The sequence below is a fragment of the Citrus clementina genome, unplaced genomic scaffold, assembly GCF_000493195.1.
Source record: "Citrus clementina cultivar Clemenules unplaced genomic scaffold, Citrus_clementina_v1.0 scaffold_9, whole genome shotgun sequence".
NCBI classification, from domain to species: Eukaryota; Viridiplantae; Streptophyta; class Magnoliopsida; order Sapindales; family Rutaceae; genus Citrus; species Citrus x clementina.
In genome coordinates this window covers 26,872,193-26,896,620 of record NW_006261964.1, presented here as the reverse complement: position 1 = coordinate 26,896,620, position 24,428 = coordinate 26,872,193, and the positions used below count along the sequence as shown (strand labels likewise).

General features: G+C 34.5%; 4 protein-coding genes across 6 annotated transcripts; 1 reads left to right on the top strand and 3 right to left on the bottom strand.

Moving 5' to 3' along the window:
- Positions 1 to 1,644: 1,644 nt before the first annotated feature.
- On the top strand, positions 1,645 to 5,869 carry LOC18031306. Of its 2 annotated transcripts, none has more exons than XM_024180751.1 (4): positions 1,645 to 2,395; positions 3,363 to 3,549; positions 3,834 to 3,927; positions 4,453 to 5,081. In XM_024180751.1, exons 1-4 carry the CDS (start codon positions 1,896 to 1,898, stop codon positions 4,539 to 4,541), a joined length of 870 nt encoding a protein of 289 aa, XP_024036519.1. In that variant the 5' UTR covers positions 1,645 to 1,895; the 3' UTR covers positions 4,542 to 5,081. The 2 variants fall into 2 exon arrangements, with proteins under 2 accessions (XP_024036519.1, XP_006421622.1); XM_006421559.2 differs by lacking the exon at positions 4,453 to 5,081 and adding an exon at positions 5,106 to 5,869 and having other exon boundaries at positions 1,646 to 2,395.
- A 685-nt stretch (positions 5,870 to 6,554) lies between these two features.
- LOC18032060 (DNA-directed RNA polymerase III subunit RPC4) lies at positions 6,555 to 10,151 on the bottom strand. 2 transcript variants are annotated; one of them, XM_006421557.2, is made up of 9 exons: positions 10,026 to 10,151; positions 9,846 to 9,919; positions 9,666 to 9,723; positions 9,003 to 9,042; positions 8,316 to 8,551; positions 8,168 to 8,228; positions 7,468 to 7,559; positions 7,157 to 7,390; positions 6,555 to 6,937 (listed from the first exon to the last, which is right to left on the bottom strand). In XM_006421557.2, the coding sequence occupies exons 1-9, from the start codon at positions 10,065 to 10,067 to the stop codon at positions 6,800 to 6,802; spliced, it is 975 nt and encodes a 324-aa protein (XP_006421620.1). In that variant the 5' UTR covers positions 10,068 to 10,151; the 3' UTR covers positions 6,555 to 6,799. The 2 variants fall into 2 exon arrangements, with proteins under 2 accessions (XP_006421620.1, XP_024036511.1); XM_024180743.1 differs by having other exon boundaries at positions 7,157 to 7,354.
- A 1,914-nt stretch (positions 10,152 to 12,065) lies between these two features.
- On the bottom strand, positions 12,066 to 17,982 carry LOC18031835 (splicing factor-like protein 1). Its single transcript, XM_006421556.2, has 2 exons — positions 15,370 to 17,982; positions 12,066 to 14,278 (listed from the first exon to the last, which is right to left on the bottom strand). The coding sequence occupies exon 1, from the start codon at positions 17,967 to 17,969 to the stop codon at positions 15,405 to 15,407; it is 2,565 nt and encodes an 854-aa protein (XP_006421619.1). The 5' UTR covers positions 17,970 to 17,982; the 3' UTR covers positions 12,066 to 14,278; positions 15,370 to 15,404.
- Positions 17,983 to 21,756: 3,774 nt separating this feature from the next.
- On the bottom strand, positions 21,757 to 22,614 carry LOC18031196 (PLAT domain-containing protein 3). Its single transcript, XM_006421555.2, has 2 exons — positions 22,530 to 22,614; positions 21,757 to 22,256 (listed from the first exon to the last, which is right to left on the bottom strand). Exons 1-2 carry the CDS (start codon positions 22,602 to 22,604, stop codon positions 21,774 to 21,776), a joined length of 558 nt encoding a protein of 185 aa, XP_006421618.1. The 5' UTR covers positions 22,605 to 22,614; the 3' UTR covers positions 21,757 to 21,773.
- Between the last annotated feature and the right edge of the window lie 1,814 nt (positions 22,615 to 24,428).

Genomic DNA, 24,428 nt, shown 5'->3' with positions numbered 1-24,428 from the left:
ATCAATGCTGTAAAAACTCATATAGTATTATAGAGAAATCCTAAACAAAAAGCTCAGATAATAGGTATGTTAAATGAGTGTTAAAAATAATATATATTTTATTATCAATTATACAACGGTCTTTAATATTATATAAAATAATGATTATTTTGATATAAGATATTAAATTTTATTAAAATATGTGTGATTAAGTATTTTTTAGGTTATAAGCAATCTCACCAATGAGTTTATTGATATACCTATGACATTTACTTAAGTATATGTATTTAGTTGTTTTATTTACTAGTCACTAGTGCTATATTATATATAATTAATTTTATATTTGCAACTTATTTATTTGATTTGTGTTAAATAACCTACTTCATATTCTATTTTATAGTTAATGGTAATAGATTTTGGAAGATTTATTTAAAAAAAGATTATCACAATACAAATTTAAAGGAGAATTGAAAAGTAATTTTAAATAAAATAGGATATTTAAGTGAAATTACTTCAAACTCTAAGGGTGGTCACAATTATTTTATAAAATTTGTCCACCGCTTGTACTATTAACAATATGTTTACTATTATTTTTAATTTTTTTTTCTTTAGCACAAATATTGTATACCATTAGATTTAATCTAACGGTACATAATTAAAAAATTATTGATGCTGTAAAAAAAAATTACAGCATCATAGAGAAATCCAAAATGAGATTGTGAAAAAAATAAAATAAGAATTAAAAATAAATAATGGATATTTCAGACAATGTAACCTTTTAAAAAAGTTGTCTGACTTTTAGTCACAAAATTTTAAAATTTAAACTTTTACTAACAAAGAAAAAATAACTTATTGTACCATAGTTGCGGGCTATATAGATATCCTATTTCAAAATCCCATAGAATTCAACTAATCCTCTGTTATAAAATTTTAAAAAAAATTAGAAGAGAAAGTTTCAAGAAAAATTATTTTGTTCTGCATAATTTTTTTAAATCCACCGTTTCTTGAGTGACAAACAATCGTAGAGGAGGATTGTGTATTTGAAATTTGATACCCTTTTACATATTGTCATTGTGTATTTATAATACCAAAAAGTTTGAGTGCCCATTATTTCTTAAAAAAAAACAAAAATTTGTACTCCTATTGCATATTTTCTTATTACTTCAAAGTTCAATTATTATCGTGCATCTATTTTGTCTTGAACGCCCAATTTTTATTTATGTATGATGAAACTAAAAGCATTAACAATAAAAAATTAAGAGTAAACGGTCAGTTGGTTGGTAGTGAATAAATAAAAAAAAATTAAATTTTATGATGCACTACTATAAATACATATGATAAAATATCTTTAAAAGTTTAACAAAATTAAAATTAAGAGAGTATCCTATTATGATAAACTAATACATAAAAATTAAAGAGGTGTTAATTAGAAACGGAAAAAATAAAAAACTGGAGAAAATTTCAAGGTGGAGTATGATGTGAATAAAAATAATAATAATAATAATAATAAGAGTCAATAAGCTTTCCAATGGCTACCTCCCTTCGCTTTAGGCTCTAGCCATAACTCTTTTTAATTTTCGAAAAATGGTTTGCTTAACTGCAATAAAATGAGAAACCAAAACTAAGAGTGGTTTTAAGTTTTAACTCAATATAAAAATAAATGGCGAAAAATGTTGCATCCCATTCCTATCCACATATCCACAACCACAAGGACCACAACCGCCTCGTAAGTATCAAAGCCAAAAGTGTGTCAGAGTAGCAGAGATTGGATAAAGTACAGTGGCTCACCGTACTTTAAAGATTCACAGTCCATACAAGCAAAAATCTCCGCTTAGATTTCCTTTCATTACTTTGCTTTGCTGTATAATCTAAAGACTCTTAAAAGAAGAAATCGCATAAAAAAAAAAAAAAAACTCATGTTTATGTTCGGTGGAGGCAGAAGCATGGGCGGCGGAGTTGGAGGCGGGGGAAGCGGCGGCATGTTAAGAACTGTCGGCAGGGCAGTCACCACGACAAGAACCGGCGTCACGAATCTTCAAGAACCCATTTCATCGTCATCTTCAAGTACTAGTACCACTACTTCACCAACTTCACCTACTGCTGCTAATTCGAGGCCTGCCCACCAGAACAGAAATGGTGGTAACCAACTCTCTTTATCTGCTGCTGCTGCTTTGACGGCGTCGCCGTTTGGTTCTCATAATGTTCCCGTTCCTGCCCATTATGGGGTGCCCAGTTGGAGTTCCTTTGGTGTCGGTGATGGTGGTGGTTCTGCTTGTTGTGATGAGTATGAGTGGGTGTCTGTTGATGGATGTGAAGAAGATTTTGACAAGTCTCACGGGTTTCTTGTTGATGACTTTACTCTTGGCCCTGTTCCTTCTCTTGAGGAAGTTAACACCGCAGTCTCTGCTCTTCAACAGTAAGAATTTTTTTTCCCTTCATTTATTTACATGTTTAGGTGTTCATAATTGTGTAACACAATGAAATTAATCTGTTGTTTCTTTGGTTCTTCATGGAAAATATGCTTTCTTCTTTTTGATTATTGAATAATATGTTGTTTAATGATATAATTGTTCGCCTTCATATCTTTACTGTTTATGGGATTGTTGAAATTACCAGTCTGTATTGATGCTGCAAATCGGTAAATGATTGCTGCTTCTGTGTCTGAAATGGATTGGGGTTTGCTTGGAGTGTTATTTTGACTTTTGTGGCTGTCTCGGTTGTGTTGTTTAAGGCTATGTTGACAGATTGTGCCACCTGTCTCAGTCTTTCTATTTGGAAAAATTAACGGGGTGTTGTTGATTAAGTATATTTTGTAAAGTTTAATCTTATAATCAATAACTTTAACGTGGAAAATGATGGGGACCACAGAGTTACGTATTGAATGTAACTTTGACTTTCGCATTAGGAAAATTTCAAGCTGATGAAGATTAGAGTTCAGTTACAAGATTTATTGACAGATATGTTTTGATTGATTTCTCACAACCTGATGCAGCTCTATTCTTGCCATTAATGGATTGCGTTTCCTTGGTCAATTCCAATCCATTTGATCTCAGTTGATTCTTTGTTAAGTTCTAATTTCATAATGGTGGTGAATGGGGTTGCATTTAAACTTTGTACGTGTACAACTCTATTGATGCATGGGATGGCCGAGTCAGTATTATTTGTGATTACTGCCTTTGCACTTGTTTTTTAAGTTTTACCCACCTTGAGCAAAATTTATATACCTGATTAGTTATTCATTTGATTCAAAAGATACTTATCATCTAAAGCTCTTTCTGCATCAATATCTTTAAGTGCTACAAATTATTAACCTGCATCAGCAGGAAAAAAATAATAATAATACTTAACATTCACGCTAACTTCTAATGATTTTGAATTTATAGGGTTTTTGACCCTGCTTCATGCCCTCGACTTGTGAGGGATAAGTTTGCCTCCAATTCGGACAGGGATACGGAGTTGGATTGGATAGAGCCCTCTCTGTGTCTTAGTAATTCAAGAATGTTGCAGCCTTATCCAGCGGACAGAGTTTATGATGCTTTTCATTTGTTGCAGACTGAGCCATCAATTCAGGTGCCTTTACTGCTGACCTTGACTAAAAGATCTAATGGTATGGAAATTCAATTTAAAATATAAACTCAAAGCAATTGTTTAGGGTGGCTAAGTGCAAATGTTCGATGGAGACTGCACATATAGATGGTATAATGTGAGCAATACTATTGCTTTAATCACCAGATTAGAACAGAAATAGAACCATGGTCATGTTTAGGAGCAAGGATTAACTTTCTGTAATCAATTTTGTGGTCATAGAATTTGAAATCTTTATATATATATATGGTTTTTTCCCGCTTTTCCAGAGAATGGTCATTTCATTATCTTCTGATAAAGATGTTTGGAATGCTGTTTTGAACAATGAAGCGGTACGGGAACTGAAGGAGTCATTCAATGCAGGTTGGTTGAAAGTTAAATAAAGATACTTAATTTAAATTTTCTGATTTATATATTTGTCATACTATTACAAAAGGGTGTTGTCCATATTTCCTTGACTACAGTCTTGTTGTTATGTCATTCCCCTTAAATTAGGGGCTTGTTTTCGGGATTTGGGTTGTCTGTTTTGCTTTTAGATTTCCTTGCCAAGTATTGGCCTGGTAAAAGAAATGATTTTTGGTACATAGATGATAGTTGTCTCATATTGCTTGGTTGCTGTGGAAATAGTTTTCTTCTCGATAAGTCTGAAACACCAAGCAACGAAAACTACAATTGCAATCTGGACTATGAATACCATCTCTTTCATGACCCGCAAACACTCTGAATGATCCTTACAGAGCATATTTATATGCTTGGAAATTTGAGGCTCTTCAAATTAAAGGATCAGATAGTCAGCCTGTGTACCTACTCGGAGTTTTTACCTTTTGGCTGTATATGATGGAAAATCCTCTGTTTATTTCTTAAGAAAATTATTTCTATGTCATCCAGTTGCGAGACTAGCAGAATTATACTACATTGGAAAGTGGGAACAACCAGGCACATCAGCTGCTTCTGTTTTTGCTTGTTCATCTTATTGATCCTGACGGGTTGGTTTGACAGACCAGTTGGATTCTACCAAGAGGTCAGGTCAAAACCCCATGGGACCACCTACATTACATGGGACGTTTTTATCCCTCTAGTTTCAAATTTTTGAAGAACAAAACACCTTATGATTTGTTCTGATGTTTGAGCATCACAATACCGTACAATGGCCAAATAGTCTGGTGTTCCAGTTGCTAGTTTTTTCTGCTAACCTTCAGCAGCCGGAATCTCCTAAATGAGCATCATTGCTCCTTTTGCATAATTTGTAGAAAAAGCTTTAATAATTTTCATGATATCACACTGGCCAATTTTCTATTCTCTTCGATTTCAGTCTGGTCAGAGTGTGTCATCTCCCTATCTCATCTGAAAGTAAATAAAAAGAACATGATTTCAACTATTTATTTATTTTTAAAAGGTGACTGATTGCTTGCTTTGTGGAAACTTGGATGAAGGGAAGTGAAGACTTAATACTGATTATCTATAGTTGGTTGATATTCATAGATTTTAAGAAAAACTCATTTAAATTGATGGTGCTTTTGAATTTTCCATTGTATATACAGCTGAAAATAGTGGATCAGAAAGTTCAGATGAGAATTCTGATGACACAAATCCAGCAATAAATATCATCCGTTGGATTTTTGTCAACACGCAGGCAAAAATCATGGAAGTGATTGACAAAATCACAAATATTGTTAATGACTTGTTCAAGCCTCCTGGTGATGAGAATGCAACAAAAGGTGCTGCCGCAGCTAGAGCATCAGATTCTTTCGAGAAAAAGCTGAGAACTTCATTCCTTCTATCCATTGTGGTCCTGTTGGTTGTGGTTGTGACTCGAACCAGCAGGGCATAATTTGACGACATGACAGGTAATTTATCCATTGGTGACTTGTGGAGGAAGATTCCCTCTGGGTTGTACTAGCTACTGTTTTCTAGTTGTGATTGTGAAAAAACAGTGAAAGTAGGTACATCTAATGTGGCCATGTGGAATAGTCTGAATATCTGGGATGTTTTCTTATGTTTGTAAAGTGACTACCGTGCTTTTAGTTGGTAGGTTATGTATTATGTTGGGATGTTTCGCGGTTTAGCACTTTTAACGCTTTGACTTTGTCCGTACTATTGCTCTTTGTTTATTCTGCTTCTGTAGATTCTTTGAATAGCAATGCCCTTTAACTTTCCTTGAATGCGGCAAGTAGCTATGCATGTTGAGGAAATCAAGAGAAGTGATAAATGCAAGACTGGATTGAGGTTTGAGGAGTTCTCATCTGAAAACTTGGTGTAGACCCAAAATTCTGATTGCAGAGAGCAAATTTTCTTATATTCCCTTATATTTTGTACACGGTTGATTTTCTTAGGCGCTTAACCAAAAAGAGAGCCAAAGCTTACAGACAACGAGATATTCACCATTTTTTCGTTGTTAGTATTGCCCACGATAGGACCATCACTTGTGATGGAGCATGGAAGAGATTATTCGTGCTGAGAAATGCCTGGTACAGCATACTTGAATTTGGTGTATTGAGCTCTGGATTCTGGATGGTTCAACAGTTTTGCCAGCATGCCTACCACCCAAATATATATATGTGTGCGCGCGCGCTAGCGCTATCACATTTCTCCTATATCATTAAATGCTGGGCAGAATCATATAGGCTTGCAGCAGAAAAGAACGTCTTGTTGGTCTTAATGGAACAGATGCTCCATCGATCTTGTTCAATGGAACAAAGCTCCAGCGAATTGGCATGTTCTTCCGTTCATAGAGCATAGTGTTAGGGATAATATCTAATATCGACTGAGGATGAATTAACAAGTTAGGGATAATATCTAATATCGACCGAGGATGAATCTTGAGTGTAGCATATAAAATTTAGACGATCTTAAATCTTTGAGTTAGTTTTTTGGGTTGAGTCAGGCATATGGAGTCAGGCCTACAGATTTCTATATGATATTAAATTCATGTATGAGCGGGTTAACACTATCTTATACATGGTATATAACTTCTTCAGCAAAAATATAAATAGAAAATTTGGGAATTTTCATCTAATCGAATTCAGAACTTTTGTCTTCCCAAACAGATATTTCAATACACATTCCCAGAGCAGTTTCTCAAGCTAATCAATTAGCACTACTGTACTTCTAGTTACATATTTACTAGGAAATTTGGCATCAAATTTATATGTTCTTCTTAGTTCCATCATGCTGAAAATTCTGCCACCATACCTAAATGCATTCTGGCTACTCCTTCATGTTTAGTAAAAGTTCATCACGGTTTCAAGAAAGAATCTATGTCTGGAGATACAACAGCTAGTTTGTCAAGTTGTCCAAGAACACAACAGGTTTTGTCCTTCACGTCAATCACCACAAGATCTTGAGCAAATGAACAATCTGAACCAGCTGAAACCTGCACACATTCAATCTGATCATATAAGCAAATACAACTGAATCTATCATGACCTGGAAAAGTAGTTGCAAAAAGTTATTAAGAGTAAAATCTATTTTGACAAGTAATGGTATATGTTAAAGTTTCCCAAATATATTTAGCATTCATAAATGCATTAATATGAATATGTTCTAAAAGGCACGTCAAGACCGAACTAAAGGAAAATCGTGGTGTGCTCACATCGAACAGGGTATCCCCCAGCTTGAACTTGACTGCTCCACTCTTGTAAACCAGCATCTTGCCCATGTATCCTCCAGGCAACTTACTCAAATCTAAGTCCTTTGGAGCATCCGTTCTTCCCAGCGGTTTTGAGCTTTCGGCTTTCTCTTTCCCCTTGGTGCTGGCCGGTCGCTTGTCCAGAGGCAGTTTCTTAGGAAGCTGAAAGAAGAATAACTTTCGATTTTCGGATTCATCCTGAATTTTTAAACATGGTCCGTCAAATATATAAGACAATAAGAGTTCAATGTCATCTTAATTATCTATGAACTCACCAGTAGTCCAAGATCTGCAGCAGAGTTAACAGAATTCTCATCGTACTCCGAGTTTCTGGTATTCTCCCCAAATTCCTCCTGGTCAAGAACTTCTGAATGCGGAAAGCAAAATGAATTCAGAAAAAAGAGCAACAAATACAAACAACAGAAATATGAATGCTGTGCTATCCTTGTACCTGTAAGAACTATGGAACTTATGAAAAGTAAATTATCATTAGTCAAGCCCTATCCATGCCATAAATAGGATTTTAACTTTAAAAATAATGTTCCCCGTCCTCTAACATTCAGTATCTTAGAGCATGGCTGTGGAAATCTAAAGCTATATAACAAAATGAGTGCGCCCAAAAGTCCTTTTGAGGTAATTTTAAAAAGAGAACACATAAAATGAATCTGAACTAGAGGCTGAATGCCACTTATATCTATGCATCTACTGCCAACCAACCCATATAGTTCTCAGTAAAGGAATATCAACGAGAGGAGGGTATGCTGCTGGTTATTATTATGTTTGGTGACTAACATACCCATATAACATATTTGGATCAATTCAATATTTTGTTACAAGTTACTTAATTCACGGATGTGAATTTTGAATGTTCATTCATAAACTGGTGAGGATGATTAATCCAATTCAATTTCAAGAAGATTAGTTGTAGACATCCCCTGCACAGAGGTGTATTTTAAGATGCATCTGAAAACATACCTGGGTCACCAGAGTTAGGCTTCCTCCAAGGAAGAGTAGTTGGATAATAAGTGTCATAATTCTGCATTGTAATAAGGAAACTCTTAGTGCATTTTCACGCATATGTGTACAAATGAGAGAAAGGGGTGCTAGGAAAAAAATTAGTTACCCAAGGTTCTTTGTAGTCTTCCTTGATTTTCTGAGTTGATGATGCATCTGAAGATATTGGAGCAGATCTATCTTCTCTTGCAGTCGCTGGTGAGAAATTGACAATTTGCCTTTCATCAGAAGTTGAGTCAATTATCTCTGACTCAGTACCTTTCGCGCTGCTCACCTCTCTGCGGGGACCAAACGACTTTATGGAAGGTGAAGATGAGTCTCCAGCACCGAATGCAACTTGTGAAGCTGCAGGTTTAAACTCTGAAGATGAGGAGGTGGATGATAATAGCAGTGACTATTACAAGAAAACATCTCATTCTTTCATGGTAATCCTCTGTTTTGTACCTCCCATCATTCCAACCTTTAAATCTTGTTTGTACATACTCAAAGGTTCAGAAGGCATCTTTATTTTTCGATTAAATTATAGCATTTTATTGTTGCATTTTACGGGATATGTTATTTTTTATTATCTATTGTGTAAGAAAGGGTGCAGAGGAAAACATCAACAAATCCTCAATTGGATTTTGAAGGACAGGATTACAGAACAAATGACATAGTCCAGCCTATCCATATTAACCCAACAGGAGTCCTTTTAAATTCAACCTGAAGAACATAGCTAGCCAGTATCCAAACTAATTAAGGTAATTGAAAATAAACCGGATTGAAAATTAGTATGCACTAGATTAGAAGAAATCACATTTTTTCTCAACTTTAGGCCTTCGTCGTGCATTTGCTTCCTGCAATTACGGTGACATAAAAATCAATTATCACTTCACGAATTTGAAAAGTGAGGATAAAACAGCATACAACAAATCAACAATATCTGAAGTAAAATGCAGATCATCCAATTTATTGTCATATTCTTCACAATCTTATAAGCCACCTATTGGCACTAGTCACACTATTTAACAATTCATCCCAATATATACACACGTCATGATTTGTAAGAACACATAACAAACTGAAATTCCAATAATTTTATGATGATTTTTTTTTAAATAATGGAGCAACAAAGCGAAACAAACAAGTCGGTAGACATTAAGCAATGATTCCTTGGACACACCTTGAGCCCACGTTTCTATGATAATTATCTTTAACATTTTGATAAAAAGATGTGAGGGACACGTGGACGTGGTTCCTTTCTCGTATTCCCTAATTATAGCATGAAATAAAATAGATTTTTTGACTTCTTGTGACGTGTAAAGAAGCTTGGGAACTCTCAAAAACAAGAACCCAAACACGCCCTTATTTTAAGATTTTATTACTAATTCATATTTAAAAAAAAATTTCTGGAATTTAATAAAAGACAACGATTAAGGAAATAAAAAATTTCAAAGAAAAAGGAAAAGATTTTGAGTACATTGAATTGGCGCAAGAGTCGCTGGGCTTCAGCCTCTGGATCTTCATGTTTTGATTCGCTGCATTTGCATTAAACAAATTTATTATTAAAAAAGGTGAAATATTTTTAAGACATAAATAAAATGGAAGTAAAAAAAAAGAAGTGTTGCGGAAAAAGAGAAAGCAGAAGCAGAGATTGTACGGTCTTGGTACGGGAGTTGGAGCGGTGACTTTAGGCTGACGAGACGGTGGCGGAGCTTTGGGAGCGAACCTAACCTGGAAAATGAATTATGAAATGAAACAAGAATTTTGAAATTATGATGAAATTGAAGGAAATGAAACGTAAATTCAGGAAAAGCATTAAGAGAATTTTGGACGTTACCTTTCTACCGGAGCCGGAGGGCTTGTCTGGATCTTGATCCATTGTATTGAAGAAGAAGAAGAAGAAGAAAAAGTTTTTTTTTGGGGGAAAAACGAAACGCTACGGATTCGAACCAGAGAACGCAAAGGTGAATGTTATGACCATCAACCAGCTGTTATGAGGATAGCTTTTGTCAGGGTTTCCAATTTTTAATATATATTACATTATAGGTGATCTTGTTAATCTTGCAAGTCCGTCCGTACCAAGATTTTTTTTTTCAAGTGTTTGTAGGAGGACTTTTAAGTAGGGGGTTCAAAATTCAATTTAATCCGCTTAATTTGTCTAAGTTATAAAAATTCGGTCCGTAAAAATTTGATATGCGAATTAATGGATTGGATTAAATTGAAAATTTGATAATCCACAATCGGTGGATTGAATATGAATTTACTTATGTAAATCTATAAAAACCCGCGAATCTGCAAAAAAAATAAAACTTGTAAATATAACATTAGTACTTCCAAGTAAATAAATAAGTTAAAATAGAGTTACATTAACACTATATTATATCTTATTGATAATGACATAAAATAAAAAATAATTAAATAAACAAATATAGTTTTCTAAATAGTTAATTTTCATAGATTGATTTAAACAAATGAGATTTTTTTTTCGATGTGTTATATTTTAAAACTTTACATGTATTTTCTAACTTTATTTAAACAATTAATTAATTTAAATATTATTTAATTTTAAATTTGATCGATAGTAAAATTATTTTTATATTAATTTTTTATTTAGTTAGTTCGTGCATTGAATAAAATTAAAAAATTAATATAAAAATAATTTTACTATCGAACAAAATTAAAAATTTTTAGTTCGTAAGTCAATTCGCAAAACGGTGAATTAGATATGGATTAGGTTAAATCTGCATACGATCCGCTAACATATGGATTAAATTTGGATTGGATTGAAAATTTATAATCTACAAAATCGTGGATTAGATATGGATTGATGCCCAATCTGTAAAATTCGATCCGCGAACACCCCTTCTTTTAAGAAATTAAACATATTTATAATTTTGAAAGATTTAAGATAAAAAAAAATAATGAAGTGTGTTTTTTGAATTTTTAGGAATTAGGATGTCCTAAATAGTTTTTAAAAAGAAAAACACAATTTTCAAAGTGAACGTGCATGTAGAATGTCAATCTTATTGGTGGGTATTCGATTTGAATTAGTATTCATAATGAACAAAGTTCGATTTTTTCTCTTTCAGTGCATCTAATGTAAGTACGAGAAGGAATATGCCCTCTGTTTTAATTAGTAAGTACGAATTTAGTACAATACTACAATGTTCTCATTATCTTTTTAGTATCTAAAGCCAATCTCTTTTAGGTTTAAAAATATAAATTTATGTTTTCATTTGTACTGCATTCATTATAATTTAAGCATAAAAAAATTGTTTTTAATTTAATCGTTTATATTTAAACCAATTAAGCTAACGTGCTTTCACATATTTTAAAGCAGTATAAATTTACATATTGTCATACAACAAATATTAAAGCTAATAATTTTTTGAAAAAACTATTATAGGAAACAAAATAATAAGAAATAAATTATTGATTCTTTTAAAAAATAAACCCCAGAGTCCGCACGTTTTCGGCAGTCCGTGAATTCACCGGCCCGAAAAAACTGAATACTTAAATCCAGTCTGCGTAATATGTAGTCACTGGCCTTTGGCAGCTATCATAATGGGCACTTGGCTTAATTTAATACTCCTCCGAGTATTTGTTTTATTACAAGTCTCACTGTTCCGTCACATTCACAAGGTTTTACAGTAAACACCTTTTATTGTCTGCAAGACACTTTAGAAATGTGACCTTTATAACTAGAGACGTAACGGAAACTTTAAGAAATTCAACAAAAAGAACTCGTAGATATGCACTGATGGAGCAGAAGCACTACAGTCCGGCTCTCAAAAGTACACACCAGAAGCAATTTTTCAGTTCTATGCTACAGACACTTGGAATGACTATGAAAAAAAAAACAAATTGATCAAACAGCTGACCAAATCAAACACCATTCACTATGGCATTTCAATATTTCAACCCAAGCCATATCTCGTTTTGAGTATCAGATCTCATTTTTCTCAAGATTATCTGTTTGGGAGGATAATAAATAATGAGGGTGGACACACAGAGCACACTACAGGAATGTCCTACAATCAAACATAGAATAATTTGACAATAAAAGTTAACCTGAGCTAAAGATAGTCAAGCAATCAGTGATCAAATAATGTGACTACAAGAATTCAAGGTTTAGAATTGAGTTCCTAAAAACACTAATAGCTGACATGCCAAATGTCTTCTTTGATGGGCATCCACAACTTGTGACAGCAGCAAATACCTCGCAAAACGTCAATCTCAGAGAAATAATGCCTGATCATCTTTTACACAATAAGGTTAGCATACTGTTGGCGAACAAGTAACTGAAAGACCAACATCATTTGAAATCCTAAAAGAGTGTTTTTGGTCATAAAAGCGTTAAGAGAAATAGATCCTATAGTAATCAGGATGACAAAAATAAACATGCGCACATATAAATGAGACAGTACAATCAACACGAAAATCAGCAATTTCCCCCTCTGGAAAAAAAATTACCAGCAAATCGATGAGTTAAATGGTCAAGCACGTCAAAATATCCTTTGTAATAAAACCCATGCAAAGAGTAAGCAATTGAAAAAATTTAGTTCTAAGCAACATGCAAATAGAAAGATACCATGTAATTTACTTTAATACATTTGTAATGGCCATTATTAATTTCAATATTAAAAATTAAACCTTAAAAATCAGGAGAAGGAAAAAGAACTTTGCTCCTGTGCTTCTATTATATCAGTAGCTGTCATAAAGAAGAAGAAAAACCTTGAAAGCATAACACACAACAGAAACAATGAAAATCAGAAACCTTCATATGAAACAAATTCCATTTCTTCACCATGAAAAATGACAAAAAATTCTGTTCTTCAGAATTAAGCAAGAATTCTCTGTAGCATCTAATCATGCAAACCACATTCAATAAATTACGTAGAATTTACCATCCTTATTCAGCTTCTTCAAGTAAATGGCTTAAAAACAATTATTTCATCTACACTCAGGAATACACACTAACCCTGTGCACAATGCAAAAACCAATGAACATCGGTAAGGTTCCCTGCTCTATGCTTCTCATCACATTTCATCAACCAGCAATGCACTATTAAACATTAAACAGCCTCATAAACAAGACGCCTAAGCTGTATTAACAATTTTCCTACTTTTAAATGAGTAAACATTTTCTATTCTAATTTATTTTAAGGCAATCGTGCCATCTCTCAAAGACTTGACTAATTTTATCCATTAATCGAATGCTCCCACTTAAACCATACCACTCCTCATAAGGATGGGTGATTTCTTACCTTAACTGTCGCCATCAATCTAATGCTCCCACCAAAAGCCTAAAACCATATTACTCTGCACAAATATGGACAATTTCTTACCTTGACTAATCACATTAAATTATTTCATCTACATTCACGCAATGCTAAGACCTAGGTTTCTACAGAATTATCCTGCAGATATAAACTCTTAACCAAATTAACAATCACTAGAAAAGGCACTCAGATGCACCCAGAATTAATATTCAGAATCCACTGACAACCAATAATAAGAGTTGTTTACCTGCCACACTGGAAAGAGACATCAGAATTGCTACGGAAAAGAGAGATAAAATCAGAAAAATTATACAAAGCGGCAGAAATGAAGAGCTGCTTCCACATACCCAAATGCCTCTGTTAAGGCATGCTTACCTTGTGGAGAAGACAATGAGAGAAGCATGCCTAAACTTCAGAAGCAGGCAAGTAGCTAGGATATAACCTCAAACTAGGAGCTTATCACCAAATAAAAGTGAGCAAAGCAACCAAAACAGTTAAATAACCCAAAAAATAAAATTAACAGAAAATGTCAGTAACGAGTCCACAGAAACTAATAAAAGGTAAACATTAGTCGCCAAACATAATAAAGAGGTAAAAACCATCCATAATAAAACAATATTAAGTCCAACAAAAAAGCATAAGGTATTAATTTCCTTCTCCACAGGGCGACCATATGAACTGAACTACACCATATCTCTGCAAATGCATAACAGTAGAGCAAGGTTAAAGTTGTGAGTCCCAAACTTCCAACAAAGTCATGGCAAGAGATAAGAAATCAGGTTCACATGTGCTCCAAGAAACATCAGGCCTGTAAAAGTTATACAATAATAACAAAAGGAAAGGTTAACAGATGTAAACAAAATTTTGCAAATTAAGGTGAATGCTGCTTATCACATGCTTATCTACCAAACCAGGTTCACCATAAAAGACCGGAGTAATAACAAAAGAGCGGAGATGAAATGCAGAAAAGATGTGGAAACCATAAAGAGCAAAGACTATCCAACTATAATCAGATCTGACACAGATAATGATAGAAGAAAATTGTAGGTAACATCAAACTTTCTCAAATTAAATAACAGACATTTGCCATAAACAAAACAAACATTGGTTAGATATTATTAAAGAGTCAGTTACCCAAAACTACACAATGAATACAAGTTCACATACTTACAAAGTGACAACACTCCTCTCCTCATAAAACCTTCAAATGCTCAAAAGCCAAGTGAGAAATGCTTTATAAAATATCAAAACAAAAAATGATATAGCACAGAGGTCAAACTATTCAAACTAAAAGGCCAGCAATGTCGAATTTCCTGGCCTCTGTCCTGACTGGTACCACTGACCATGCAATAATTAAAATTGGTACTAAAATTTTAAGGATGGAGTTAACTGTTAAACGTGAACTAAACAAGATTTAGCAAAAAGGAATGAATACTTAATAACGAAGGTTTTCTGCATAACCCTCCCTACCACCATCAACAACATCATGCTCTGAGAAGAACTAATTCCCAATGGTGTGATACAAAGTTGGATGCATGATGAAAGTATTACAGCCTAAATGCATAACACTTATAATATATACACTTAATAAGTAAGATCATTGAACCCTAAAAGTAATAAATCACCCTCTTAAGAGAAAGAATGCCTTGAAAAAGTTTGGTCAATGTCTAAGACCAGAAGATAATTAAGTGGCTAATAGCCAAAACAACTATATCTAGCTAATTTAAAAAATTAAGGTCACTCAATTTACAACTACTACTAAGGTAATATGGCCCGAACCATACTCGCCATCTTAGCAATCATTAGCTGATTATGGCTGGCACTTGAACCAACCAAATGCAAAATCTATCGAAAACATCATTTGGATGACCAAAGTAAACTCTAATAATTTTCAATTACCTCTGATAAGGAAACAAGCATCGGAAGGACCCACATCATTTCATCTCTGCCATAAACTTCTCATATTCAGCATCTGCACCATAGTTTGACTTCTCTGCAGAAGAAACTGGAGGCTGCACTGGTGGATTTGTGGCCCAAGGCACATTACCCAAGTTCTGTGAATGGTCCGCTGCTGAGACAGGAGCAGGTGGAGGGGGAGGAGGAACTGCATTGTAGTAAGGTGAATAACCTAATGGCGCAGTTGCATATGCGGGTTGAACATTAGGTGGCATTGGAGCCATGGAGCTCCCATACATATTCGCTGACGCAGCTGGAGCAGAACTGCTACTTTCGGATTGCACTCCTGGTGGGAAACTATGTTGTTGTGCTTCACTTGAAGTTGCAGTCTGCGTTGGAGCACCAGGGGGAGCCGTTAGAGCACCAGGGGGAGCTGTCTGCACTGGTGGAGGATATTGTACTCCATAAGGAGGCATTGGTTGACCAGGGATGGGTGGATACATGGTTGACCCAGGAGGAGGAGGAGCATAAGGAGCATAAGGCGGAGGAACTGGTGGTCCCCAAGGAACAGGAGCCCCCGTATAGCTCGCTGCTGGTGGATTTGGAAGAGGACCGCCTGGTGCATACTGCTGAGATGGATAGCCACCAACTGGTGGAGCAGAAACAGGGTAGGTGGGCATTGTTGAAGTTGGAGGGCCCGGAGGCACAGTAGGCTGAGGAGGCTTACCAGCAACTCTCACAGCAATGGTTCGCCCCTCAAGACGGTAACCATTCATGCTTGCAATAGCATTATTGGCCATCTGAATATCAGCATACTTCACAAAACCATAACCTTTGCTCATTCCTGTAACCCGGTCCTTAATAACCTTAGCCATCACAATATCACCAAAAGTAGAAAACAACCTAATCAAACCATCATCATCAAGCGTCGGTGGCAAATATCCAATATACAAGTTTGTATCATCCAATTCCTTGATGGGCTTAGCTCCATTTGACCCTAGTCCAGGGTGCCCTGGAGTCCCAGAACTGCCTGAATTATTAGCCCAAGGAGGATTACTTCCAGAACTGCCACTGCCAGGGCCCAGAGCCAATGTAGTACTTTGTTTGCTTGCAGATTCAGGAAGAGTCCCTCCTAACTCTGCCAAGAAATTCTGATATTCATCATCCATTTTCTTCCCCGTTGTTCCCTTAACTGGACAATCGATAGTTGGATGGCCACCATCACCACAGATCTTACAAAGCACATCACTCTTGAAAGTGGAAGTACGTGATGGACATGCATACTGCCGATGTCCAGGCTCACCGCATAACCGACAGTACTCCTCATCCCTTATAGTCCCATTTAAAGCTGCAAGCTCCCTCAACTGCTGCCTCTTATGCTCATTTAACACCTCATCTACTGGCTGCAACAACTTCTCCACCATTGCAGCTGCACCTTCAAGAGATTCCTGAGTCTCTGCCTCCACCAACACATGTAAATCTTCATTCTCTGATGGGTCTGGCTTCAAATCCCTCTTCTGTTGCAACCTTCCCTCTTTCACTGACCCTTTACCACGTATAACAATCTTAGCACCCGTCTCTCTCTCCATTCTCTTTTGTGTATTCCCTCTCGGCCCAATAATCAAACCAATAAAATTATAACCAGGGTATTCTTTCATCGGAATATAAAGCTTCTTCTGAAGCTTTGGGGGCCTATAATCTGCCGGTGGCTTAAATGCCGGATTTCTTTTAATAATCTGAGATATAATCTCCTGTCTCTCCTTATTCAATCTCTCTCTTGCACGATACTCTCTAGTATTAATCCTAATTCCCATATTATCATAAATTGGTTCGGGCGAAGGACTCCTTTGTCCCTCAGGTCTATCATCTAAAGGCAAACCAGACTGAAGCATTCTAGAAATTTCTAACAAACGACTATTCAAAGCTTGAATTTCCGGGTCAAACTCAATACCTCCAGTAAAGTCCTTCATAAAATCCGGCAACTGAATCACCGGCTTCGGCTCATCGTCCGCCCACCTCGATCTCCGCTTCCTGGTCCCGCTTCCAGAGTCGCCATTACCTTCCGTACCGCCTGATTCCGATGGCGGCGGATCCCACCTGCTGCGACGTCGTCGTCTGCTCGAGGTCTCCTCCTCGCCACCCGACTGATCCTTATCGGTGCCGGAATGAGTGTTGGTCAGACCATTTTCCGAAAGCAACGGCTTCTGCTTAATGTAATCGGCTGCGACGACGTCATTGTTATTGTTACAGCTGTTCTCATTGTTTTTGTCGTGGCCGTTTTCGGAAGCCGGCTGGGGATTTTGAGCATCGGGAGGAGCTAGGGTTTTGGGCGGGTTTTGTGAATCGTGATCTAGGGTGTCTTGCGGTAACGGCGGGTTTTGATTGAAATCTAGGGTTTGATATTGGGGGTTTGATTCAACTGTTGACTCCATGGATTGTGATTCTTTCGTGACGGCGAGCGACGGGTCGAGAGAGTTGTGTTGTGCTCGTGCGTTCGTTGGTGAAAGTCTCAGATGAATGTTTTGAAAATTACGGAACTGTACTTGAGAGAAACTTGCGTTCGGAGAATTTATATAGTGGGTGAACCAATAACAACTGTGCATGAATGAATGCTTGCAATTTGTATATCCGCTGGCAGATACGGATCTCGCCTGCTGTTGCTGACCTAAGGAAGGCGGTTCCGGTTCGGGTTGGATTAAGGCTTGTTGATTCGTAGGCCCGGCCCATCGGCCCAATTGTCTGTTTGAGTCAAAGGGTAATTTACACACACCTCCCCTGAGGTTTGGAAGAACAACATTAGTTCGTGACGCGTATAATTTTATTAAACAAATCCCTATGCCGAAGTTATTACCCGATGCTCATGTTATCACGTGAGACGTCTAAATTTTTCCTTACATTTCATTTAGTTATTCTTTTCTTTTTAATGACGTGTCAATATTACAAGGTAAACTTCAATTCATCCCTCATATAGAATGATAATCTTCAATTTACACTATGAAGTTTATTATCCTGCTATTTTCTGATAATCACAATCATAATTTTAATTGCATTTAATTGTTGTAGTTGTTATTATAATTGCTATTAAAATTAGATAACCCATCTATTAGATGGTAAATAAATAATTTTATAAATTATAAAATTTATTGTCTAATACATAAGTGATTTACAGTAGTTGGGATTGAAATTGAAAGTCAAATGTTATGATCACTCGCACTTCTATGTTTTTTTTTCTTTTTTTTTTTAATTTTACAATTAGAACTATAATGATTATTGTTCTATGTAACTATTAAAAAATAAACAATATCTTACTTTTATTAAAATCATTTGGAATTAAACTTAATTTTAGGATGACATGTCACCTTTTAGGACTAGAATAATAAGTCATGTCATTGACAAGAATATTACCCTAAAGACAGGTTGTTTGCCATAAAAACATAAATGATGAGTCATAAACAGTATGTGCTGGGGCATGCTATTTATGCATGTAAGTTGTAATAATAATTCAGACGCCTCGTTTATGTGTCTTCTTAATCCTTAAATGATAGGTTATTTAGATAAAGAGTGATATACGATGAGTCATCCAATACTAATGCGCCAATTAAAATGTTAATTATTGTTATTGTCATTGTCGTCATCATTATCATCATCATCATCATTACTATTATTATTTTTTATCATTATTTTATCATAATAATAATAAAAAATAAAAATAACTAACTAAGAGTATTTTGGCAATATGTAACCGTCCACTCCAATTCTCAAACAAAGTAAGCACACAAAGGAAAATGCAGCCAATTCCAATTTCATATAATACAAATTTGTAAAAAAAAAAAAAAATAAGAAAAAGGAAGTTTGTGGATTTCAAGTCTACAATGCCATGGTACAATGGTGTATATTTTTGCGGTTGAAGTTTATTATCCTATTATTTTACTATAATAATAATTATTATTATTATTATTATTATTATTATTGTAATTTTAATTTTTATTAATTGTTTCAGTTGTAATTGAAATTGTCATAATAATTACTATTAAAATTGGGTAACCCGTCTATTGGATAGTAAATAAATAATTTTATAAATTATAAAATTCATTATCTGATAGATAATTAACCCACAGTAGTTGGGAATGAAATTGAAAGTCAAATATTTTGATCACTTGCATTTCTATATATATATATTTTTTTAATTTTTTTAATTAGAATTCTAATGATTATTGTTCCATGTAACTATTAAAAAACAAACAATCTCTTACTTTTATTAAAATCATTTAGAATTAAACTTTTAAAATGACATGTCGCTCATCAGGACTGAAAAGAGTACGTCATATCATTGACGAGGATATTAATTTAATGACCGATTGTTTCATATCACAACGTAAACGATGAGTTGTAAATAGTATGTGCCAGTGCATGCTGGTTACACATGTCAATCTCAACAATAATATGGTTGATGCATTGCTTTTTTTTTTTTTAATTTTTGAATGACAAGTCGTTTATACACATAAAGATATATGACAAATCATTTAGTACTTATGTGCTAATTAGAATGTTAAATTATTGTTATCATCATCTTCGTCATTGTTATTATCAATATTTTTGTCACTACTATGATAGATAATAATAATACTAAGGATAATAATTAACTAAGGACTGCCCACTCTGGCAAGTCTTTTGACAACTTCCCACTGCACATGCACTAATGAGAATGCAGCTTATTCCAATTTCATTTGCAACAAATATGAAAAAAAAAAATGAAGTTTGTGGACATCCATCCTACAATACCATGGTACAATGGTGTATATTTCTATGGCTGAAGTTTATTATCTTGTTATTTTACTATAATCATAATTTTAATTTTAATTGTAATTCGTTGTTGTAGTTGTAATTGGAATTGTTATTATAATTACTACTAAAATTGGGTAATTCATCTATTGATGGTAAATAATTAATTTCATAAATTATAAAATTCATCGTCTAAAAGATGAGTGACCCACAATTGTTGGAACCGAAATTGAAAGTCAAATGTTTTGATCATGGGCGAACCTAGAGTAGGCCCATGAGGGGCTTCAGCCCCTCCTGAGCTTTGGAATTTATTTGAATATATTATAATTGGTCCATTTAAAATTTTAAATTTTCTTCTAAACTTTCAAATTTTCCTTGGAAAATATTTTATATGTTTGGCTCATTTTCTAGTTTGTTATATATCTACTAGACTTGAAAGGAGTGTTTAAGTGATGACTTAATTGATTATTTAATTGATTGACATTATTGTCATCTTATAACTTTAAATTTTCAAAAATATCAAGGCAAAAGTCATTGTTTTTTAGATTTTTAATTAGCCAACCGGTTTCATCACTCTTTCAAAAATAAAATTGCACGGTCTTTTTATCACATTTAGATAAAACACGAAGTAAGTATTAAGATTTTCTCATATGAATTAAACACGACTAGTTGATGTAGAGTTATTTGATCAACTAAATTTCTTATTATTTGTGATAACTTTTTTTTTGCCTCAAATAATTATTCTAATTTAAGTCATTGCATGAAAACAACAAAATTTCAAATTGTTGATTAAGTTGATTATGAAATTATTATAGTATGTAATTTTTTTTAAAACTAAAAATGAGTCAAGTATAGTCATAAATGTGTTGAAAATTATTAATTCAATGAAGTTCAATAATTTGGCACTTGTTGTTTTTGTTTGAATTCTTTTTCGGTGTATTAAATCATCATGGTATCCAAAGACCACATTAATCCTCGACTAATTCAGATTTGAGCCGAGTAAGACCAATAGGGCGGCCAAGCTCTCCTACCAAGTATATTAACGCAGTTGCATTCTCAAATTTCGAACCGAGTACTTTGGTTAAGTTAAAATTAACAGCCCCATGCCGGCTGACATTCGCACTTGTTGGTAAATTTTTTTTTAAAATTTTATTGTACTAAGCCCCTCCTAGATAAAATTTCTGGGTCCGCCACTGGTTTTGATCACTCTCGTTTATGTGTTTTTTCTTTTTTCAATTTTACAATTACAGTTGTAATAATTATATCTCCGAAAATATGTTCTCATGCTAAATTTCATTGCATGCGAGCAGTAGCTATCGAGACCTTTCAATGAATAAACCAACAATAATTTTATTGGAAAATTTTCTAACTTAATGAACTCCAGATGCACAATTAATCTATTCATTATTGCATTTATGAAACAATAATTTGATTGGAGAGTTGCCTTCATCTTTGAAAACGCGATTATTTGATATAGGAAATAATAAAATTTTTGGAAGAATACAAGCATGATAGGTGATAGTCGACTGAATTTGGTTATTCTGAGTCTACAATTGAACTGAATAAAGGAAAAAGTCCAAAACTCAAGGGTTCAAAAGTAAAATCCCGAAAACATTATTCTCATCTCAATAAGCCTCGGATCTTTTGCGCGCTTTCCCCACAATCAGCGATCCTCGTTTAATTCGACGCACCGCACGCCCGCCGCTCATCCTACATCCATCAATCACAGCCGTCGACTCAAAAGGAGGCATCCGCGAAGACAGCCACTGATCGACGTAAAACGCGCTCTGGTCACACGATCTGTGGGGTCCAGTGGAGGTGACTTCAACGTACTCACAGTACCAGCTGGGGAACATCCCTGACCCATCGGAGCTCACGTTGAGGTTGCATATCGGTGATCCAATGCAGGGCCCACGGCCGCTGAAGACGTCGACGTTGCCCCGCTCGTAGTAGTCGTGGTGGGGCCCCATCAGGCCCCATGATTTAAGATCGGGAACCCACACTGACCGGCCAACGGCGTCGCCTAGGGCTATGCTGATTTTCGAGTCTGTGCCGCTCTTAATGCCTGACCCTGTTTTAACGTAAAGAGTGTATACGCAGTAGTCATCCTGCATGCAATTGAAACCCAAATTATATTGACTGGGAAAGTACGTGCGTACCATTAATGTATATTAAAAAAATAAAAATAAAAATCTTAGTTCATTAAGTGATTTAAAAAAGGTTAAGAAATTAAATTGGCGTGATGATGATGGATGATTATGTTATAAATTTGAAGAGAATATGTGCGATTATTAAAATAATTTATTTTTGGTGATCTGTAGAATATTTAAACCACCCTAAAATGGCAGATTCATAAATTAAGATATTTTCGATATACTTACATAGTGATCATCTCCAGTAGCAATTGACAAGAACACAGTGATAAGGATGATGTGAAAGGATCTATTGGTCTTCATTTCTCTTTCTTTCTTTCTTTTTTTCCTTTTTTCTCTTTTTTGTGTAAATTTTGTTGAATTTATTTTACGGTGATTTGAATGTGAGAAATTAACGACAGATACTTATAATAGACGGGGTAACCTCACATACAAAATAACCGTCTACTAATCTCTCGATGCACTTTCTACTGAGTAGGAACATTGAACGGGTATAGTTCTAACAATGAAGATGATTATCACACTAATTCCTAACAATTTAAATATATAAAACACATCCACAAATTTTTATAATTTATTCCATTATCTCCGACAATTTAAATTAAAAAATCCTAACAATTTAAATATATAAAACACATCCACAAATTTTTATAATTTATTCCATTATCTCCAGCAATTTAAATTATAAAATCCTAACAACTTAAATATATAAAACACATCCGGAAATTGTTATAATTTATTCTATTATTTTCAGCAATTTAAATTAAAAAAAATCTTAACATATATAAAACACATTTAGAAATTGTTATAATTTATTCCATTATTTCCAACCATTTAAATTAAGAAAAATCCTAACATATATAAAACACATTCAGAATTATTATAATTTATTTCATTATTTCCAGCCATTTAAATTTAAAAAATCCTAACATATATAAAACATATTCAGAAATTGTTATAATTTATTCCATTATTTCCAGCCATTTAAATTAAAAAAAATCATAACAATTTAAATATATAAAAAGCAAAAATCTACGAATTTTTTACAATTTAAATTAAATATTCTAACCATTTAAATATATAGAACACAACAAAAATTTTATTTGAATATAACTACAGTCACCAACTTACCAATTAATCAGTACCAATTTTATCAAGTCCTCTGTTTGCAAATCCAGATCTAACTTCTTCCTTGTGATAAGCGAGATGTAGAGAGAGAACTGGTTTTTCCTTCTTAAATGCAGATGGCTCACGTTGAGTAAATGAGAGGTGAGAGATGGAGAGAGAGGGGACAACAAGAAAAATTAATTGTAAAAAAGTCATCTCTTTTCGTTACTTTTGTAGTTTTCTTTTGATTATTTTATTTTTTAAATGAAAAATGTGATAGACAAAAGATGGTGAATGGAGTTGAAGCAACTGACAAAAGGACCCACGTTTCTGTCGTCCCTTTGTCGTCACAGAGTTCAAATAGCAAAACTCTTTAGAAACAAGTATCAAGCTATGTTCTATATATACTAATGCCTATATATAGTGAAAAAAGGTATAAAGCTTGATAAGTGATAATTTAGAAAGAAGTTTATATATATACACATATGTACGTATGTATGTATTTATTTATATACGTATGTAAACTCAATTGAGATCCCATTTAACCACTACATTATTAACGTAGCAACATGGTGTGGGTTCGTTGCCATAAAAATTGATCATACATAAACCCTGCCATTTCGAGCACCATGCATCTTCACCCAATACGCGACGATCAAATTCGACGAAAATCAACTTTGGCTTTGGCTTCTTCTCTGCTGGATATCCCTTATTCACATGAAGTCCGAAACCAGCTGGCTGAACAAAATCTCCACTTTACCCCTTATGACGGCAGCACATATATAGTAATAAAGATAAATTAAAAAAGTTTCTTGAAATTTCTAAATCATTTAGATCGATTTCATTCCAGCCCGTTTGATTTTTATCACAGGTTAGCGATCACGGACGAGAATCGTAGCCGTCGGCCTCACGAGCAAGCAAAGCTCGCTCCCGCTATCACTCTGTTTTTCTGTTACTTTACTTGTCCAACAAGAACCACACGCTTCCGTTTCAACTTAAACCACACGCGGCCCAGGCCAG

What these genes read in the sequence shown, in the direction of transcription:
- LOC18031196 (XM_006421555.2), bottom strand. Translation starts at nt 22,604, where the DNA reads ATGAAGACCAATAGATCCTTTCACATCATCCTTATCACTGTGTTCTTG. An exon ending in CTACTGGAGATGATCACTAT is followed by an intron (nt 22,257 to 22,529) that starts GTAAGTATATCG and finishes AATTGCATGCAG; the next exon opens with GATGACTACTGCGTATACAC.
- LOC18031835 (XM_006421556.2), bottom strand. Translation starts at nt 17,969, where the DNA reads ATGCACAGTTGTTATTGGTTCACCCACTATATAAATTCTCCGAACGCA.
- LOC18032060 (XM_006421557.2), bottom strand. Translation starts at nt 10,067, where the DNA reads ATGGATCAAGATCCAGACAAGCCCTCCGGCTCCGGTAGAAAG. An exon ending in CCAACTCCCGTACCAAGACC is followed by an intron (nt 9,724 to 9,845) that starts GTACAATCTCTG and finishes ATGCAAATGCAG; the next exon opens with CGAATCAAAACATGAAGATC. An exon ending in GCCTAACTCTGGTGACCCAG is followed by an intron (nt 7,560 to 8,167) that starts GTATGTTTTCAG and finishes TTCCGCATTCAG; the next exon opens with AAGTTCTTGACCAGGAGGAA.
- LOC18031306 (XM_006421559.2), top strand. Translation starts at nt 1,896, where the DNA reads ATGTTTATGTTCGGTGGAGGCAGAAGCATGGGCGGCGGAGTTGGAGGC. An exon ending in AGACTGAGCCATCAATTCAG is followed by an intron (nt 3,550 to 3,833) that starts GTGCCTTTACTG and finishes CCGCTTTTCCAG; the next exon opens with AGAATGGTCATTTCATTATC. An exon ending in GAAGGAGTCATTCAATGCAG is followed by an intron (nt 3,928 to 5,105) that starts GTTGGTTGAAAG and finishes TTGTATATACAG; the next exon opens with CTGAAAATAGTGGATCAGAA.